The sequence below is a fragment of the Hemitrygon akajei genome, chromosome 5 (genome assembly GCF_048418815.1).
Source record: "Hemitrygon akajei chromosome 5, sHemAka1.3, whole genome shotgun sequence".
Lineage (NCBI taxonomy): Eukaryota > Metazoa > Chordata > Chondrichthyes > Myliobatiformes > Dasyatidae > Hemitrygon > Hemitrygon akajei.
In genome coordinates this window covers 137,152,376-137,172,284 of record NC_133128.1, presented here as the reverse complement: position 1 = coordinate 137,172,284, position 19,909 = coordinate 137,152,376, and the positions used below count along the sequence as shown (strand labels likewise).

The 19,909-nt window shown below is 49.6% G+C and overlaps 1 protein-coding gene across 5 annotated transcripts in view; it reads right to left on the bottom strand.

Annotated features, from left to right (window-relative positions):
- col18a1a (collagen type XVIII alpha 1 chain a) overlaps positions 1-19,909 on the bottom strand; it is a 268,123-nt gene that overhangs the window by 58,245 nt on the left and 189,969 nt on the right. For all 5 annotated transcript variants that reach the window (XM_073046613.1, XM_073046610.1, XM_073046611.1 and 2 more), the window contains 6 exons: positions 16,416-16,542; positions 7,278-7,363; positions 6,265-6,291; positions 4,218-4,397; positions 2,915-2,941; positions 884-946 (listed from right to left, as the gene is read on the bottom strand). In XM_073046613.1, the coding sequence (XP_072902714.1) occupies positions 884-946; positions 2,915-2,941; positions 4,218-4,397; positions 6,265-6,291; positions 7,278-7,363; positions 16,416-16,542 (510 nt within the window). The remainder of the gene's footprint in view (positions 1-883; positions 947-2,914; positions 2,942-4,217; positions 4,398-6,264; positions 6,292-7,277; positions 7,364-16,415; positions 16,543-19,909) is intronic.

Below are 19,909 nucleotides of genomic sequence, written 5' to 3'. Positions count from 1 at the left end.
GGTCAAAGACTCTTTGGTGAAACATTAGCTCTGTTTCTGTCTCGGCAGATGTTGCCTGTGCCCACCGAGAATTTCCAGAATTCTGTTTTCGTTTTAGATCACGGATCGTCAAACACTCTTCACTACAGCTTAGTGAAGGGAAATTGGGTGCACTCCTTGGCCAGAATGGAATGTTCACTACTGAAGAATACAGGGTCAAGAAGCCATTCAGCCCTTTGAAACATTCCCACCATTCCGGTCAATCAAAGCTAACCTCCTTCTTTGTTAGCAAAATATAAATTACTGGAGGAACTCAGCAGGTCAGGCAGCAGTTGTGGAGGGAAAGCAACAAGATCTCCATTTTAATGGAGTCCTATCCATTTCTCTCTGCAGATGCTACCTGACCTGTCGAATTCCTCCAGCAGCTTGCGTTTTTTTCCCACTTCAGATTCCAGCATTTGCAGCCTCTCTTGTCTCCTCTTCCTTTGTTGTACGTCTTGGTTCCCTAATCTTGCTGTCCACAAGCATCTCTCACCCTCAGCTTTGCTACTCCTCATCCTCCTCCTCCTCCTCTCATGTCACCTTTCTTGAAGTTTCTTTTCCAAGACCCTCGGTTTCCTGACAATGCTTCTGAGTATTCTGGCTGTAACTTTCAGGGTTGTCCCACGTAGTAGTTCTTCCACTTGGGAAATAATTCCCCACTATCGAATGTATCAAGACGGCCTGAGACGTTGACTGCACTCACTTCCATCGACGCTGCCTGGCCTGCAGAGTTCCTCCAGCATCATGTGTGTGTTGCATCCATTTTAATATGTAGCTTTTCCAGATTTTGTCAACTCTTCATTCTTACAAAGTAGCGCACAACAACAGGGAAATCCAGAAAAAAGAAGAGGCAAATGCTAACCTTATCTCCTTTAGGTCCTCGATCACCGGGGGTTCCTGGAAAACCTTGAGGACCGATCTCACCCTGAATAGAGGTAAGCAATGCAAAATGAAAGGACATTAAACGCCACTTGAATTTGTTTTCATGAAAATCCATTGAAGTATTGTACGCAGTAAATGGCAGAGCTCTTAGGGGCGCTGACGTACTGAGGGATCACGGGTTGAGGAAAAGCTGGGAAGTCATGTTGCAGTTGTACCAAACTTTAATTCGGCCACATTCGGAGCACCATGTGTGGTTCTGGTTGTAGCACTACAGCATGGATATGGAGTCTTTGGAGAGAGTTCACCAGGATGTTATCTGGATTACAGAGCACTAGCCATAAAAAGATTGAACAAATTTAAGATTGTTTTCTCTGGAGCATTGACGGCTACGGGAAAACCAGATGGAAGTACAGAACATTAACCGGGGTATAGATAGGGTAGATAACCAGCTACAAGCTACATGGTATTACAGGAAAGATTCTAGCATGGATAAAGCAGTGGCTGACTGGCAGGAGGTAAAGAGGGGGAATAAAGTGAACCTTTTCTGGTTAGCTGCCGGTGACTAGAGGTTTTCCTCAGGGGTCAGTATTGGGACTGCTTCATTTTATATTATGTGCCAATGACTTGGATGATAGAATTGATGGCTTTGTTGCAAAGTTTGCAGATAATATGAAGATAGGTGGAGGGGCAGGTAGTTTTGAGGAAGTAGGGAGGCTACAGAAGGACTTAGACAAGTTAGGAGAATGGGCAAAGAAGAGACAGACAGAATACAGTGTTGGGAATTGTACGGTCATGCACTATGGTAGAAGAAATAAAAGGGTAGATTATTTTCTGAATGGAGAGAAAATCAAAAAATTTGAGATGCAAAGGGACTTTGGAGTCCTTGTGCAAAATTCCCTAAAGGTGAATTTGCAGGTTGAGTCTATGGTGAGGAAGGCAAATGTGATATTAGCATTCATTTCAAGAGGACTAGAATATAAAAGCAAGGATGTAATGTTGAGACTTTATAAGGCACTGGTGAGGCCTCACTTGGAGTATTGTGAGCAGTTTTGGGCTCCTTATCATAGAAAGGGTGTTGTGACACTAGAGAGGGTTCAAAGAAAGTCATGAAAATGATTCCAGGATTGAAAGGCTTGTCATATGAAGAGCGTTTGATGGCTCTGGGCCGGTATTCACTAGAGTTTAGAAGAATGAGGGGTGACCTGATTGAAACCTATCAAATGGTGAAAAGCCTTGATACAGTGGATGTAGAGAGGACGTTTCCTATGGTGGGAGAGTCTAAGAGCAGAGCACACAGCCTCAGAATAGAGGGGCATCCTTTTAGAACAGAGATGAAGAGGAATTTCTTTAGCCAGAGAGTGGTGAATCTGTGGAAATCATTCCAAAGTCGAAAAGTTGAATACTAGAAGGCATTGCTTTCTAGAAGGCATTGCTTTCTAGAAGGCAAAAATTTTAAATAAAGTTAGTGAGGCATGTTTTTACAGAGAGAGAGGTAGGTGCTGTGAACACTCAGCAAGGGGAGGTGGTAGAAATAACAACAGCAACAGTCTAGCCAGGCATATGGCCGGGTAGGAATGAGGACGTACAGAACCATGCGCAGACAGACAGAGGGATAGAGTTTAATTTGGAATCCTGGCCGGACTCGGACTAGTGCGGGTAAATGGAATTCGTGTAGATGGGGAAATGCTAAAAATGGAGGTGATGGGCAGAACGGCCTGGTTCTGAGCTGAACAACTCTGTGCCTCCTACTCTTCCTCAACGCTCCGTGTAATGACCTGATCTGTACGATCGGTATGCAAGAAAAGCGTTTCACTGTATCACAATACCGCTGACAATAATATACCAATTCCAGTTCCGGTCTTTAAATGTGCAGGTGCATATCAGGAAGACTGTAGAACATAAGTGTGAGCACGCACGCGCACGCACACGTACACACACACGCACGTGCACGTACACACACACACAGACACACGCGCGCGCACACACACCTATCTAAAAATGAGAGACTCACCGGTTTCCCATCTTCACCAGGATCACCCTGTAACAAACACACAAGGACATCTGTCAGTGTCCCGGTAGGTAATAAGCCCACTGGAAACCTACGCAGTCTACAATGAACTGACGCAGGAAGTGTGGAGCCTGACCCACAAGCACCCGAGTTCTCAGCATGTGCCGAGGCCACTCAGCCCTGCTCACTATGCAGGGCCACGGAGGGGCAGGTTCCTATTCTCACATAATGAGCTTGTCAGTTGGACCACCAGCCCTTCACTCGGTGGCCAGGGTCAACCCAGACGGCACGGGGGTGGAAGGCGTGGAGCGAGGTACCAGACCCAGCTGCTGGCTTTGCTGAGGCTCGCACTGTCATGATGTCACTGGAGGAAGACAATGACATCATCAGCAGAGCACCCTCGTTGGCCTTACAGTAAGTATACCCGGGAAGTAACTTCTTTTTCAAAAATAAACACTATTTGTGGAATATACTATTGTGCAAAAATCATTAGGGGCCTCCTATCCACACACTTTTATATGTGTCTACAATGCCATGAATTCTTTACCTCAGTTCCATCAGTGAAGTGTCGGAGAGGTTATTACACGGGAATCAGCCCCTCCAGACTGTTCCCTTAACATGCACCCGCTGCATCGTGAAATGCCCAGACAACTGGAGGCCTAGTTACCAGGTGCCAGGAAAAGGCTTCATTATTCCAGTCACGGGGCCCTGCAAACTCTTGGGGAGGAGGGGATGTTCTCCCTTTTGTGGAGCAGTAGAAAGCATGATCGACACTCTGGGCTGTCAGTACCCAGACAGAGCCTGGTTGTTTCTGGCTGCTGACCCAGTAGGTGAGCCTGTGCCAAGTTTTTACTGGGCCCAGTAGAGGAAGGCAGAGTATTGGTGAGAGTCGTGGAGTCACGGGGCTGAATTTGGCTCTAAAATCCTGGGTGACCTTTGACCCTATTTAATGGAATATGCTGTTCAAAAGCATGTGTTATTCAATTACCAGATTCGGGTTGGTTCTAGTGTCTTCTGTACTGCGATGTAATGACCTTCCTTGGTCACGTGACTCTCACAGAATAAACAATACACACGTGATTAATAAATACAGCGATCAGTGCAAAACAACAGAATGGTTCAAAGAAAACGATGTAATCCAAACGGGTGCAAAAAGCAATGATAAAGTGACGATTATGGAATTAATAACAGAGGTAGGACTACGAATCTGAGAACATGACAACAGCACCCGGGAAGGGAACTCCGTACAGTGGAAACTCACGCAGACGGCTGGGTCACACACTCCAGTCAAACCGTTGCTACTCACCGGCTCCCCATCTCTCCCAGGAAGCCCAGGGGGCCCTGGGGGTCCTGGAAGGCCTAAGTCTGGGTCCATTACAAGCCCATCGCCACGCTCCCGGACCGTTGCCAGGGGACCAGGAGGTCCAGGAATCCCCGGCTCTCCTTTCTCCCCCTTGGGCCCTCGATATCCAAATCCGGCCGTGCCCTAGTTATCGGGGAGAAGAGGAATGTGAGACCGTCGCTGCTGAAACACCCATCAAAGCTGGTACAGGTGACTGGGAGTCAGTCCAAGTGGCAGGACACAAAGGAGCAGAGGAAAGGGAATTCCAAGCAGGGGTACGCTCTCCAACATGGATATGAGAAATCCAAGGGCAGAACTTGCACAGGAGGCCTGGAGGAAGCATTGATCGGGAGGTGGGTGGGCACAGAGGCCTGGAAGAGCGAAGCAGGTGGTGCGAGAGATGGTGGTGAGTTGAACAGGGCTTTGGGTGAACGGGCAGGGTTTCAGATGGGCAAAAGGTTACTTCAGCCACTAGGCTCCCTGGTAACCCCATTCTCACTCATTGTGGCAGTTTGTCAAGAGCACACTAGCACTCTTCTGATTCTCCCAAGGCAGACAGCTGGAAAACAATCATATCCCAGTAATAAACTACAAGGGTTGGAGGCCATATTAATCCAGGGATTGTGCAGCCATAGCAACTACACTGCGGAGGCAAGAACCCAGCCTTCTGCTGCAAAGGTCTTGGTCAGAGCAGACACAGGAATCTCGTAACTGATTCCTTCAAGGAAAAGGATAAACCAATCTGTGTGGTTAGTTATATTATCCCTCTGGGCAGCAGCCTTGCTGTTTTTTTAAGCATTGTTTGTTTGTTTTTTACGAGGCTGAGCTACGTTTTTTACAACACTCAGATGGAAAACGTGCAAGGAGCTGGCCGGATTCGAACCCAGGACCACTCGCCTTAAAGTCCGGTGCTGATGCCACTGCGCCACCAGCTGGCCATTCTGTGCAGTGACTCTGGCATACTGGTGCCAGACCGCTCTCTCATCTCTTTGGCTTCTCCTCACCTGCGAGGGAGAGAGCTTATAGGCACCTCCTAACAGAGGAGGCTACGTGGAGGTGTGGAGGAGAAAGGGGTCGCAGGGGTAAATAAAGACGGTTTCGAGTGTGACCACAGGGGATGAACCAGAGGATAGATTCTTCTTTAGTGTGCAAGTGGCTGAGCTCAGGACTCAAACATCAGAAAAGAGCTAAGACTGAAAAGAGCAAAAATACAAGTTGCCGGAGGAACTCAGCAGGTCAGGCAGCATCTGTCAAGGCAGAGGCATGGTTTATGCAGGCTGACACACTGCATATCGGTACAGAGAGGTGAGACATGGGCTGGTGGGACCAGGTGTGGTGAGTGATAGTGGGGAGACGGAGCCAGCTGAGGTGAGGGGATAGGCAGGTAAGAAAGCCATGTGTGCGGGCAATGGGTAGCTTAGCCAGGTGGGAAAGGTAATGGGGGAGGGTGTCAAAGGGGAAAGGTTAACAAGGGAGAGAACGTTGCTAGACCTGTACAAATGGGAAAGGAACACAGACGATGTGGATTACCCAAAATTGGAAAATTCAGCGTTCATACCTCAATGAATGAAAGGGCTTGGATTAAAACCGATCGGAGGAGCTCTGGCCCTGGCAATAGTGACAGGAACCACAGGATTTAAGGTGACGGGCAAACAAACCAGAGAAGGGATGGGGAGATAAACAGAGTAGATGTTTCAGATCAAGGCTGTTTCCTCTCTTCACAGATGCCGCCCGACCTGCTGAGCGTTTCCATCATTTTCTGTTTTTATATCCGATTTCAACCATCTGCACTTCCTTGTTTTGATTTACAAGGAGATCAGGGGAAATTCAATGTTTCCTTCTGAAAGGACAGAGTAATTTCAACCGGGACTCACAAGAGCAAATCAGATGGTTGATGGAATCAGGAGCAAAGGGTGAGGGCAGGGAAACTGGGTGACAGTTTAGACACCATGGGCCAAAGCGCATCAACACTTCCAGGGACAAAAAGGTTCCAGTGACATTCCAACTATACCTTTTCTCCGGGATCGCCTCTATCACCCTGCAAGGGGGAAGCGAAAAGGAATCATGTCAGAAATGCAAGCTGATCAATATATCCAATCCTGCATCAAATGTCAGCCTGTGTTGCAGCTGAAACAAGCCAGCACATTCATATTAATTTATCACATGTATACCAAAACATATACAGCAAAATGCAACGAAAACACCCAGGGATGTGTTGGGGGCAGCCCGCAAGTCCGTTAAGCATTCTGGTGCCTGGAACGTCTGTGCTCAGCGGAGCAACACAGAACATTGCTCAGTCGGTAAGCGTGCCCACCTCTGTAGCGGAGAGGCTGCTGAATGCTTCTCGGCAGAGAAGGTTGAGAGACGATTGAATCGCGGTATTTAGAATGATGAAACCATTCCAGGAGTAAATAAGGACAAGCAGTTTTAACCGGTGACCAGAGGACACGGACTTAAAGTAAATCACAGCTGCACCAGAGGATTTCTTCTACGACACGGCAAGAGGCGCCCGCTGGTTTCAGAAGAGAATCCTGTGGGTTCATGGTGAGAACAGAGTGCAGGAGGAAGGGTTGTGTGGGGGGGGGGGGGGTGGGAGCCAGGTGCAGATTGCCTGCTGGTTGGTCGCAAGGTCTTGAGGAGTGGGTGGGTTCAGACAGCATCGTGGGGTAAGGTAACAAGCTCCACATGGGCCTGGAGCCAGGGTCCCCGCAAACGGAAACATCGGTCGCAGCAGCGACGCAGGCCGTACAACTGACCACGTCCATGATGATCGGCAGTGGGGACGTTTCTCCTTTGGCTGCTGGACTCTGGGAAAGGTTGCAAAGGTGACGGTTCTACAATGAGCATTTAAAAGGGCCTCGTTTATGCACAGCTTGGGAGAGGATGGCTCTCCGCTGCCCTCTGGTGGTGCTCATCATGAAGTACAAGGCGATCGCCAACAGCTGAGACAACCAGCACCCCAAAGGAACAACTTGTTCACCAACAAATTCATTCCATGGCTGCCTCCTTCAAGCAGCTTCATACCTTCTCTCCTTTGATTGTGCTGACTGTTCCAACACTCAAGCCTCTGTCACCTTTCGTGCTGTGCGTCTCCTGAATTCTCCTGTCACCTGCAGAGTGATAAAGGGAAGATGAGTGCAGTCTATCAGAGACCAGCCATTCCCCGCTCGGCCACCAGGGGGCAGGCAGCCGCTTCAATCCATAGGAAGCCGGCCATTCGGAACTGGGCTGTTTCAGTGGGAAGTGACCACTCGGACCACCAGCTCTGCAGGCAAGATCAGGCGAAGGGGAGGCTCAATCAGCTGAATATGTGCGAATGAGGAGTGTGTCGGTGCGAGAGCATGGGGAGAGGTGAGGAGTGTGTTAGGACGTAGAGTGTTTGGGTGGGGAGTGTGTTAGGACGTAGAGTGTTTGGGGTGGGGAGTGTGTTAGGACATAGAGTGTTTGGGGTGGGGAGTCTGTGGGATATGGGGAGGGGGCAACATGATGAGCATAACCTTCTCCTTCACATGTCCCACCAGTTTGTTATCGCCAACACGATCTTCTGGTGTGCTGGGACAATGCAATCAACATGGGTGATGCCAACAGGCTCAATAAACTGATTAGAAATGCAGGCTCTGTTATCGGAGTCAAAAGGACACACTCCCGGACGGAGGCTGTGGTGGAACAAAGGACCCGATGGAAAATCCTGGCAATTCTGGACAATGTTTCTCACCCTCTGCATGCCACCTTGGCTGAACAGAGGAGCACTTTCAGTAATAGAACCTGTGCTGCTCCAAAGAGCGTTATATGAGGTCATTTTTATCCTCAGCCATTAAACTCTATAATGAGTCAGCCTGTAGCCGGGGAAGTGATGACCCCCTCCTGTTAGACTGTTTACCAGAGCTCTGCATCGTGGACACCCTGTGCAACACTGTGCAATACTACCATCGTTTCTTATCTGGACGGTGTGAAAGTGCTCCCATTACTGTACAATTTTACAGTAATTCTTACACTACCATCTTATCAGTGTGAACCTGGAAATCTGGTAATACTTGATCTGTTAATCTTGTTCATCTTACTTTAAGGAAATGTATTTTTTATTCTTTCCTACTTCTCTTCTAATATTTGTATATCTGTGTGCTTGTAATGCTACTGTGACACTGTCATTTCCTTCAGGATCAAGGAAGTACCTGTCTACCTATGTGTCAGTCAATGTGTGTGTGTGTGTGTGTGTGTGTGTGTGTGTGTGTGTGTGTGTGTGTGTGTGTGTGTGTGTGTGTGTGTGTGTGTGTGTGTGTGTGAGACTCTGTGTGTGTGTGTGTGTGTGTGTGTGTGTGTGTGTGTGTGTGTGTGTGTGTGTCTGTGTGTGTCTGTGTGTGTGTGTGAGACTCTGTGTGTGTGTGTGTGTGTGTGTATGAGTGTGAGAGTGTGTGTGTGTGTGTGTGTGTGTGTGTGTGTGTGTGTGTGTGTGTGTGTGTCTGTGTGTGTCTGTGTGTGTGTGTGTGTGTGTGTGTGTGTCTGTGTGTGTCTGTGTGTGTGTGTGTGTGTGTGTGTGTGTCTGTGTGTGTCTGTGTGTGTGTGTGTGTGTGTGTGTGTCTGTGTGTGTCTGTGTGTGTGTGTGAGACTCTGTGTGTGTGTGTGTGTGTGTGTATGAGTGTGAGAGTGTGTGTGTGTGTGTGTGTGTGTGTGTGTGTGTACACACCTGTGTTTCCATGTGAGTGTGTATGTTTGTTCTTGTGTGTCCTCGTTTATGTTAAAGCCTGGCATGTTTGTGTGTCTGTAAACACTCGGCTGTTTGAATGCTCCTCTCGCTGAACTCACTTCCCCTTGCACTCACTGTACTCAGAACCATCCCTCAGCATTGTGCACTCATCTTCCTTTGGCTCACTGCACGCTCCCTCATTTTAGCTCATCTTCACTCTCCATAGTTTACCGACAGTGACCGTTCCTTTCTCGTCTGACCGTGCCGTACACAGTGTTGATCGTAGAGGGTCTATGGAACAGTGTACACACATACATAGACACACACACACACAAAGTGCAATTTTAAAGCACACACAAACATCCAAAGTTTTAACATATCTCTGACACACACTCGCATACAGAAACACTCCCTGACCATTTCATGGGCCCGTTGTGTAATTCATGCTTCCACCAGTAGATGGGGCTGTGACCCAGCATACCGCACTGATGGCGCTCTCACAAATTGCTGGAGGAACTCAGCAGGCCAGGCAGCATCTATTTAAAAAAAGAGTACAGTCGATGTTTCGGGCTGAGACCCGTCTGATGGATACATCTGGCAGGCTCATGTGGTACAGATCCCTGGCCCACTACTCTTTGTGGCCCCCGGAGTCATATGCAACCTCCCCCCTCTCTGTAACCTCTCTCTGTCTAGCACCACTGCCTCAGAGCACCAGTGAGCCAAGTTCAAGGCTGACCTCTCATGCTGTCTGTGTGGAGTTCACACGTTCACCCTGTGGCCACTCCAGTTTCCTCCTACATCCTAAAAATATTAACTTGCTGCTGGTGAATTGCTCTTAGTGTGTTGATGGGCAGCGAGGCAGCACAGCGATCAGGGTTAAATTCCCACTGCTGTCTGTAAGGAGTTTGCACGTTCTCCCCGTCACTGCATGGATTTCCTCCAGTTTCCTCCCATATTCCAAAGAAGTACAGTTAGGATGAGTGAATTGTGGGCATGCTGTATTGGCTGAGGGCTCCCCCAGCTCATCCTCCAACTATGTTGGTCATTGACACAACCAATGCATTTCACTGCATGTTCTGATGTTCCAACGTACACGTGATAAATAAAGCTCATCTTTAGCTTTAGGCAGCAGGAGAACCGGTGGAGGAACAGGAAGAAAGGACCAGCAGGCAATCAGTGGGCCAAATAGCCTCCTTGTAAGGAAACATGAGCACCCCTGGGCCCTTATCTCTCCTGAACTATACCTGCTTCATCAAATGCCCATACTCTGGTAACCTCTCCTGAAATCTCTCCAAATCTCCATCCTCCTTATCGCCTCCCTCAGTACAAGCTTCTAGCCAGCTGCCTGAAGGTCTGCTTAAATAACCTGTCAACACTGTTTAACAAGGCAATGAATTGCCTTGGGACACTCTGATGATTCTCTATGAATGTTACTGGAGATCCAGTGTAAAGAAAGAGATGCTTCATGTGGTCCTTCCCCGCCCCCCCCCCCCCCCCACCCCCTTCAGGACGTCCCACATTGCTTCACAACCAATCAGAAACACACTTGATGTGGTCATCAAGGAAACAAAGCAACCAATGTTTACACAGCAAGATCCCACATGGAGCAAAATCAGAAATGACTGCGTAATCTGCTTCAGCAAAGCTGGCCGATGTGTTACAACTGCCGCTTCTCCAGGGGGATCTGTGAACTTCCACCTGAGCGGAGTTTAAGCTTGGGTTTGGTGTTTCAGAGAAAGACGTGAGAGGGTGAGAAACACAGCTGTCATTTCCATGACTACGTGTATAAGGAGTGTGAGGGGTTGCAGCCTCTATTTGAATACACTCCCGATCTTTGGTCACCCAGTCTGGAGGGCAGTGGGCCTCCTGGAAGGACTATAGGTTGCCTTGCTTCTGAGCCTGGCCAAGCAGGCCAATCACGGGTCCAGGAAAAGGAGCGTGCAATGGTGAGCCCGCAGAGGCTCCAGTCTGTTGTCCACAATGATAACCACATTTTAATTTGAAACTGGTAATAGTGTGTTTCATGAAGTCCTGTATATTATAGAGCAAACACGAGGAAATCTGCAGATGCTGGAAATTCAAACAACACACACAAAATGCTGGTGGAACACAGCAGGCCAGGCAGTATCTATAGGGAGAAGCGCTGTCGACGTTTCGGGCCGAGACCTTTCACCAGGACCAGCATTTTGTGTGTCCTGTATATTATATCTTAGCGTTCTGCCATGATATTGTAATCATTTGAATAATGTTTTTGTAAAGAGCGACAGAGAGACAGACACAGAGAAAAGGATAGAGACACAAAGAGAAAAATGACAGACAGGCACAGACAGACAGAGACACAGAGAGGGGAGAGAGAGAGAGAAATGCAGAGAAACAGAGAGATGGAGAGGGAGAGAGAGACGGAGATGGAGAGAGTGAAATCTGGTCATCATTGGAAGGAGCAAGGGGAAAATCCACAATCTATTCTTGCCTAATCCACCATAATCCTTAGCAGGAATTTGCTCGCTTTTAAGAGTAATCTTTTAATCCCTGGGATCTGGAGCAGTTGACCGAGCACCACTGTCCTATCGGTGATACAGCCAAACAAGGAGCCGCTCGGCAGTTGTTTCAGTAATTGACACTAGACACTAGAACACTACAGCACAGTACAGGCCTTTCGGCCCTCGATGTCGTGCTGACCCATAACATGACTAACATGATGCGATGCACAAAGAGTTTGTCAGACCCCCATCACCCGAGTTTCACCAGACCTTATTATCTAAACTCAGCCCTTCCCATTGAGAAACTTGATGCGATGGGTCGCTGCAGTGTGTGTGAAGTTCAGGCCCAGCGCTCCTATATGGAGAAGTCACTCGAGGTGAAAAAGGATCCAGTGCTTTCCCAGCGTATTTGACAAATAAATTCTCCTTGGGCTTCCAGCTGGGTGTAGGTATAAATTTTAAACAGTGCTTCAGTCACAAACTCTGCCATTTTCATCAGCAATGATGCCAAGGTGCATCTAGTCTGGTGGTAATTATTTCCCCATCGACCGTCCCTCCTGATTGGTTGAGGACTAACCTATCAGGTTTCCGATGTCCCACCTTGCTTACAACCGAATTCCAGTTCTTACTTAGAGTGAGACTTTCATTTTTGTTAAAATTCTTATTCTCTAGTCTTATTTCAATGGCTTCCTTCACCAGGTGGTCCCAAAAGCCATTGGCAAGGCCCAGTAGTTTTATGCCATCGAAGTCAATCCTATGGCTGCTACCACCAGTTTCTCCGGGTAACCTAAACGGATACACCTCCTGTGCTCCTTGATGTGGGATTCCACCGCACGTCCTGTCTAGCCGATAAACGCAATTCTGCATTCACAGGGAATTCTGTAATCGCCAGCCATCCTGAGCACCAAGTCAACTCTGACCTGCATACGCTGTGATCTGAACTTCCTTACCGGGTGGTATCAATCTGCTATTTCTTCAGGATCCTGGCGATCCCTCCAGGAACCATGGAATTATAGGGAGACGGGGGTAGAAACGGGTTCCTCCCCATTGTTAGGTTTCCTGGTTATTCTGTCCGCCCTTTTAAGGGTCCGATTGATTCCCTTCAACTTGTAGCCATTCTGAAGGAATGTCATGCATAATCATCTGTTTCCTTGTGAAGACTCTCTGGTCCTAAATCATTTTCACAGTTAATCAAAGTAGAAAGGACCGCTCCACATTGGGAGGCGTGATAGTGGCTGTTATTGTTGAGGTATAAGCCTGTGTGAGTGACAGATGCCATCCAATTTCTGTTGTATTAGAATGTCCAGGAACCATTCAAGGAATGTAGGAGGTGTATCCGTTTGTGTTACCCTGAGAAATCAGTGATAGCAGTACACTAAGTTCTCAGTAGCCATAGGATTGACTTCGATGGCATTTAGGACCATTGAAATAAAACTAGAGAATAAGATCTTTAATAAAGACGAAGGTCTCGCTCTAAGTAAGAACTGGAATTTGATTGTAAACAAGGAGGGACAGCGGAAACCTGATTGGATGAGGACTAACCAATCAAACTGGATGATGGGGGTATCAATACACCAGACTAGACATGCCCAGGCATCATCCCTGATGAAGATGGCAGAGTTGGTGATCGAAACATCGGTTAAAATCAATACCTGTACCTGGCTGGAAGGCCGAGAAGAGTGTATTCATCCCTCACGGTAGTTCGCGGGGAGCCGCTGGTGTAGAGCAGCACCAGGGTACAGCCAGGCCCAAGAGAGGGGTTTAGGTCAGAGATGGAGAACAAGGTGGGAAGGGTTGTTCAATGAGATGAGGACTGGGGAGTGCTGGCTTCACACAGGGGTACAGGTCCACGGGGGGGTCTATGAAGGTGCGACGTGAAGGCCAGTGGATCAGTGAGAACGAGGGTGCCGGCCAACCTGCTTTTGAATGTCCTTTGGCTTTCGGAGGATCGACTGGAGGAGGCCGGTCACCGGGGGGACAGCAGTCAGCGAAGGCGGTACAGGCAGAAACAAGGTTTCAGCTGCACTGAGTGAAGGTGAGGGGTAGGATCTGGGGAGAGGGGTAGGATATGGGGTGAGAGGGGTAGGATCTGGGGGAGGGGAGTAGGACCTGGAGTGAAAGGGGTAGGATATGGGGGAAAGGGGTAGGATCTGGGGAGAGGGGTAGGATCTGGGGTGAGAGGGGTAGGATCTGGGGAGAGGGGTAGGATCTGGGGTGAGAGGGGTCTGGGGGAGAGAGGAGGATCTGGGGAGAGGGGTAGAATTGGGGAGAGGGGTAGAATTGGGGAAAGGGGTAGGATCGGGGACAGGGGTAGGATCTGGGTGAGAGGGGTAGGATCTGGGGGAGAGGGGTAGGATCTGGGGTGAGAGGGGTAGGATATGGGGAGAGGGGTAGGATCTGGGGAGAGAGGAGGATCTGGGGAGAGGGGTAGAATTGGAGAAAGGGGTAGGATCGGGGAAAGGGGTAGGATCGGGGAGGGGGTAGGATCGGGGAGGAGGTAGGATCGGGGAGAGGGGTAGGATCTGGGGTGAGAGGGGTAGGGACTGGGGGAGAGAGGAGGATCTGGGGGAGAGGGGTAGGATCGGGGGAGAGGGGTAGGATCAGGGCAGAGGGGTAGGATCGGGAAGAGGGGTAGGATCGGGGAGAGGGGTAGGATCTGGGGTGAGAGGGGTAGGATCTGGGTGAGAGGGGTAGGATCTGGGGAAAGGGGTAGGATCTGGGGAATGGGGTAGGATCTGGGTGAGGGGGTAGGATCTGGGGTGAGAGGGGTAGGGTCTGGGGGGAGAGGGGTAGGATCTGGGGAGGGGGTAGGATCTGGGGGAGAGGAGTAGGATCTGGGGTGAGAGGGGTAGGATATGGGAAGAGGGGTAGGATCTGGGGAGAGAGGGGTAGGATCTGGGGAGAGAGGGGTAGGATCTGGGGAGAGAGGGGTAGGATCTGCAGTGAGAGGGGTAGGATATGGGGAGGGGTAGGATATGGGGAGAGGGGTAGGATCTGCAGTGAGAGGGGTAGGATATGGGGAGGGGTAGGATTTGGGGAGAGGGGTAGGATCTGGGTGAGAGGGGTAGGATCTGGGTGAGAGGGGTAGGATCTGGGGGGAGAGGAGTAGGATCTGGGTGAGAGGGGTACGATCTGGGGAGAGGGGTAGGATCTGGGGAGAGGGATAGAATCTGGGGAGAGGGGTAGGATCTGGGGTGAGAGGGGTAGGATATGGGAAGAGGGGTAGGGTCTGGGGAGAGAGGGGTAGGATCTGCAGTAAGAGGGGTAGGATCTGGGGTGAGACTGGTAGGGTCTGGAGTGAGAGGGGTAGGGTCCGTGGTGAGAGGGGTAGGATCTGGAGTGAGGGGTGGGATCTGGGGTGAGAGGGGTGGGATCTGGGGTGAGGGGGTGGGATCTGGGGTGAGGGGGTGGGATCTGGGGTGAGAGAGAGGATATGGGGGAGAGGGGTAGAATTGGGGAGAGGGGTAGAATTGGAGAGGGGGCAGAATCGGGGGAGAGTGGTAGGATCTGGAGTGAGAGGGGTGGGATCTGGGGTGAGAGGGGTGGGATCTGGGGTGAGAGGGGTAGGATATGGGGGAGAGGGGGAGACTCTGGGGGAGAGGGTGGAAGTTGATGGGAAAGAGGAGGGAATGAAAATGAGATCTGTGAGGGATTAGTGTAAATGGATGGCTGATTGTGGGTATGCCATGTTGGAGCTGGAATGTGTGGAATCACTTGTGGGCTGCCCCCAGCACATCCTTGGGTGTGTTGGTTGTTAATGCAAATGATAAATTTCACTGCATTAGGTTACAATGTATGTGTGATAAATAAAACTAAGTAAAATCATGTCATCTACATCAATCATCTGGATGATGATGTGGGTAACTGATCAGCTATGTGCTGATGACACCACGGGATGGGGGTATGGACAGCGAGGGAGTCTATCACAGCGGGATCTGGACCAGCTGTGAAAACGGGCTGAGAAACGGCGGCTGGAATTTAATGCAGACAAGTGTGAGACTCTGCACTTTGTTATGACCAACAGGGTCGGTCTGACACAGTGAACAGTGTGGTAGAACGAAGGGATTGGGAATACATGTCCAGCATTCATTGAAAGTGGTGTCACAGGTAGATAGGATCATAAAGAAAGCTTTTGGCACATTGGCCATTATAAATCATAAATCAAAGTATTGAGTACAGTATTTACAAGGATGTTGCTGGAACTTGAGAACCTGATTTAGAGGGAAAGGTTGACTAGGTTAGGACTTTATTCCCTAGAATGTAGAAGATTGAGAGGAGATTTGATAGAAGTATATAAAATTTATGAGGGGTATAGATAGGGTAAATGCAAGCAGGCTTTTCCCACTAAGGTTGGGTGGAACTACAACCAAAGGTCATGGGTTAAGAGTGAAAGGTGAAAAGTTTAAGGGGAACATGAGGGGAAACTTCTTCACTCAGAGTGTTGTGAGAGTGTGGAATGAGCCGCCAGCACAAATGGTGCCTGCAAACTCAATTTCAACGTTTGAGAGAAGTTCTGTTAGCTACGTGGAAGGTAGGGGTATGGAGGGCTATGGTCCAGCTGCAGGTCGATGGGAGGCAGGTTAAATGGTTTGGCATGGATTAGATGGGCCAAAGGGCCTGTTTCTGTGCTGTAAGTTTCTTCGACTCTATCAATCTAAATCTGATGGACAGCATGGACTAGATGGGCAGAAGGGCCTGTTTCTGTGCTGTATGACTGACAGCTCCAAGTTGAGGCAGGAATGAGTTCCAACATGCACACATGTGCACACGGATACACACGCACACGTACACATATGCTGTGACTTACAGACACCTGCACACATAGACACTGACACGTGCACACGGGCATGAGCAGAGATACACGGTCATGTGTCATGCGTGTGCACCTCTCCATGCACATACACACATGTGCTCACAAACACACAAGCACATACACCTAGTACAAACACAGTGTTGTCAGAGGAAGACAGCACACCCGACCAGAAGCAGCTTTCCTACCTCTCTCCGCCACGGCTGTCCACCGGACGGTCTCGTGGGCTGGCCGCGGTGACCCCAGACTCTCTTTGCTGATGGGTGGAGGGTGAACTGGTGGGTGTTCTGGGGGTCGATATGAAGGCGGGGTCACCTGTGGGGAGAAACAAGACCTCGTTTCAGGGAAGGGATGTGGGAAAGGGGCAAAACGGACACCTCTTCTCACACGAATGCAGCAAATGAACTGACCCTCACACCTCCGGGTAGCTGCATCTCAGGCAGGAAACACCGGGGCCTTTCAGCCACTCCTCTAGAAGCCCAGGCCTTTCCCCAGTCTAGGGCAAAAGCAGCCTCATGGATCCACGCCCCGACTCCTCCCTTCAACACCCTACTCAATATGACCAGGGAAGCACATTCACCCAGCGTCGTCACCTTCCGACGGGGCTCAGCACATAACAATGGGTGCTGGCAGGAGGACCCAGCTGAGCACCCGGCCCCCCACACCTCCCCGCCTGGCTGCGAGCAGCGGTGGCTCCATGTGACCTCGCTATTCAGCCGGACTAAAGTGACTCATTGTTCCCAGGAATGCGGCTGCAGAGCTGCGATTGAAGGGGCCACTGTTGCAGGAGTGGGGGGCAGCTAGGCCACCCGAGCTGGGTGCTGTCCAACACATCCCTCGGCACTTCCTCTCCACACAAGCCCTCCCAACCCCCACCAGCCAATGGCAGCTCTCAGACTCACCGCCGGACCAGGTGCAGAATGCTAGCGAGAGGGTCCAGACAAACAAAAATAAACCAAAAGATTCTGCAGCTGCTGGAAACAAAATGGGGTGGAGGAGCTCAGCGATGCAGACAGCATCTATGGAAGGCAGTTTCAACATTTCGGGCCACCACCCTCGGTGAAGGCTCGATGTATGGCCTTGGCCCATAATGTCCCCTCCATGGATGCTGACTGACTTGCTGAGTTCCTCCAGCATTTTGTGTGACAAGCGGAGACCGTCACTCTCCGTCACAACCTCGTGGCTGCCCGTGGCGCGGCTCGTAAAGCAGCTGCCTCACAACTCCAGGGAAAGGGTTCGATCCTGACCTCCGGCGCTGCCTGTCTGGGTTCTCCTGCTTTCCCCCCATCCCGAAGTAGGTTAATCAGCCTCTGTAAGGAGTCTGTACGCCCTCCCCACGGCCTCCCATGATCTGGTTTCCTCCCACGTTCCAAGGATGCGTGAGTGAGTTAGTAAATTGTGGGCATGCTCTGTTGGTACCAGAAGTATGGCGAAACTCGTGGGGTGCGGCCACTGTGTTGGCTGTTGACACAAATTGTTATGTATTCATGTATATTTTGACCCTAACAGTCAGCTGTCAAGCTTCCCTGTGTGTTACACACTGAACATAACGTGAGCGGACATTCTGGGTAAATGACTTACAAGTCAATAGATGGCTGCACATTTGTTCCTCACCTCTCCGTCTCTCGTGTGTGTTATTCACGGCCACCCGGCTTCCCAGTACCACAAACACAACAACTGGCAACGAGGTGGCAAGTCCTCACGTGATATTTATTGTTTTGCTCCCTTCGGCAACTCTGTGTGCAATGCTGGCGGTGTACCGCTGTGTGAGTGAAAAGCAGACGCCACATGCCACAGGAAGCGTGGTGAGTGAGGAATCCGAGGGGAGAGAAGGACAATGGGACGGTTACATAAAACAAGTAAGAGAGGGGGAGAGAGATGGAGTGTGATTGTGTTTGAAAATGGCGACAACGTTTGGAAGTGTGGGGGCGTATGACGAAATGACAGAGCAATGGAGGTCATTTAGTAAAAGATTTGAACATTTTGCACAGGCAAATCAAATTTTAGATGATATTCATGTCCCAGCTTTTCCAACAGCGATGGATGCAGAACCGTTTAATTTATTACACAGTCTAATGCAACGTGCGAAGCTTGGCGATAAACCCAATGAGGACACAAAGTCTTAAAGGACCACCATTCACCTAAACCTTTGATTATTGCTGAGGGGCATGGATTTCATAAAAAAAGGAATCAAGAAGGAGGAATTCGGCCGCAGGACTGTTTCAGTGGGAGGCAGCTGGGCCCGGGCACTGTCAGCACCACCTCCCCTCTCCAGCCAGCGGCAGCTCTGGAGCTCTGACGGACTCACCACTGGACCAGGCGCAGAGGGCAACGTAGAACGCCAGTGAGTCTGACTTTAAAGAAGGTGAGTCTACTTCACAGTTTGTGGCGATGCTGAAGCAATTGTCTGAATGCTGTGTTACTGAATGACACTTTGTGCGATCGACTCGTACACAGTCTGTGTAGTGAGGGAATTCAGAAATATTTCCTTACAGAAGACAGACTACCGTTACTGAGGAAACGGAGATTAGTACATCTATGGAGATGACAGCTAAAGAAGCACAGCTATTAAGCATATCTTCCCAAGTTCATAAAGCTTCTACCGACTTTAAGAATAAGACAGCTATTGGTAATCAATGTCAGCAAAGGAATGCTGGTATAAGGATTTAGATTGCTGAAGCTGTGGTAAAAAGGGACATATTGAACACGCCTGTAAAAGTAAAACGACACTGTCAAGCAAAAACACTGTATTAAAGAAAATCGACTTTTGGGAAAAACAAAAACAAAGTGAACAAGATGGAGCATACTGAGTGGCTCTCACTGTGTGGTTGAAGAAGCTTTGCATGGTTTATGTGTTTCAGGAGGCAAAGATGGCATTTGGGTGACCCTGCGGTTGGACGGGGCCACAGTGAGGATGCAGGTGGACACAGCTCTGGTGTCAGAGAGAGCTTGCGAGGAGAAATTGCAGCACCTCATCCCAGAAGGTGTGAGGTTGACTTACACACTGGTGAGGTTATTCCAGTGAGGGAGGTAGTACATGTTACGGTGGGGATTAAGAGATGGAGAAAGAAACTCCCATTGTGCATTGTTAACGGTGGCTATCCAGCGCCTCTGGGCCGCTCGTGGTTGGAGCAGCTTAAACTCATCTGGCACATGATTGGTGGGAGCACCGGTCTACAAGAGGTATTAAAGAACCAGACAGAGGCATTCAACGGAGAACTGGGCAGGATGAAAGGAATCACTGTTAAGCTGACACAACACCCAAATGCCTGTAGGCAAGACTGTTCCATAGGCCCTCAAACCAGAGGCAGAGGCTGACTCGGAAAGACTGCTCCAGAGTAAGGTATTGCAACCAGTGTATGTAAGTAAATGGGCAGCTCCATTGGTTCCTGTCCTAAAAAGGATGGGTCTTCAAGGCTGTGAGGAGTCTTCAAGGTAACTTTTAACCCAGTTCTAACAGTTCTTCCCCTCTTTGATGTAATTTTTTGCAATATTGGCTGGAGGACAGCCATTTAGCAAGAGTGACGAGTGTAAAGCATTATTTGCAGATGCATGTGGAGCCAGTCCCAGGAACTGTGGACCATAGTGTCTTACAAAGGAAGGTTCAGGAACCGGAGGCTTCTGTTTGGCAACATCTAGGCTCCCACAATTTTTCAGTGAGCAATGGACAGGGGTGCAATGC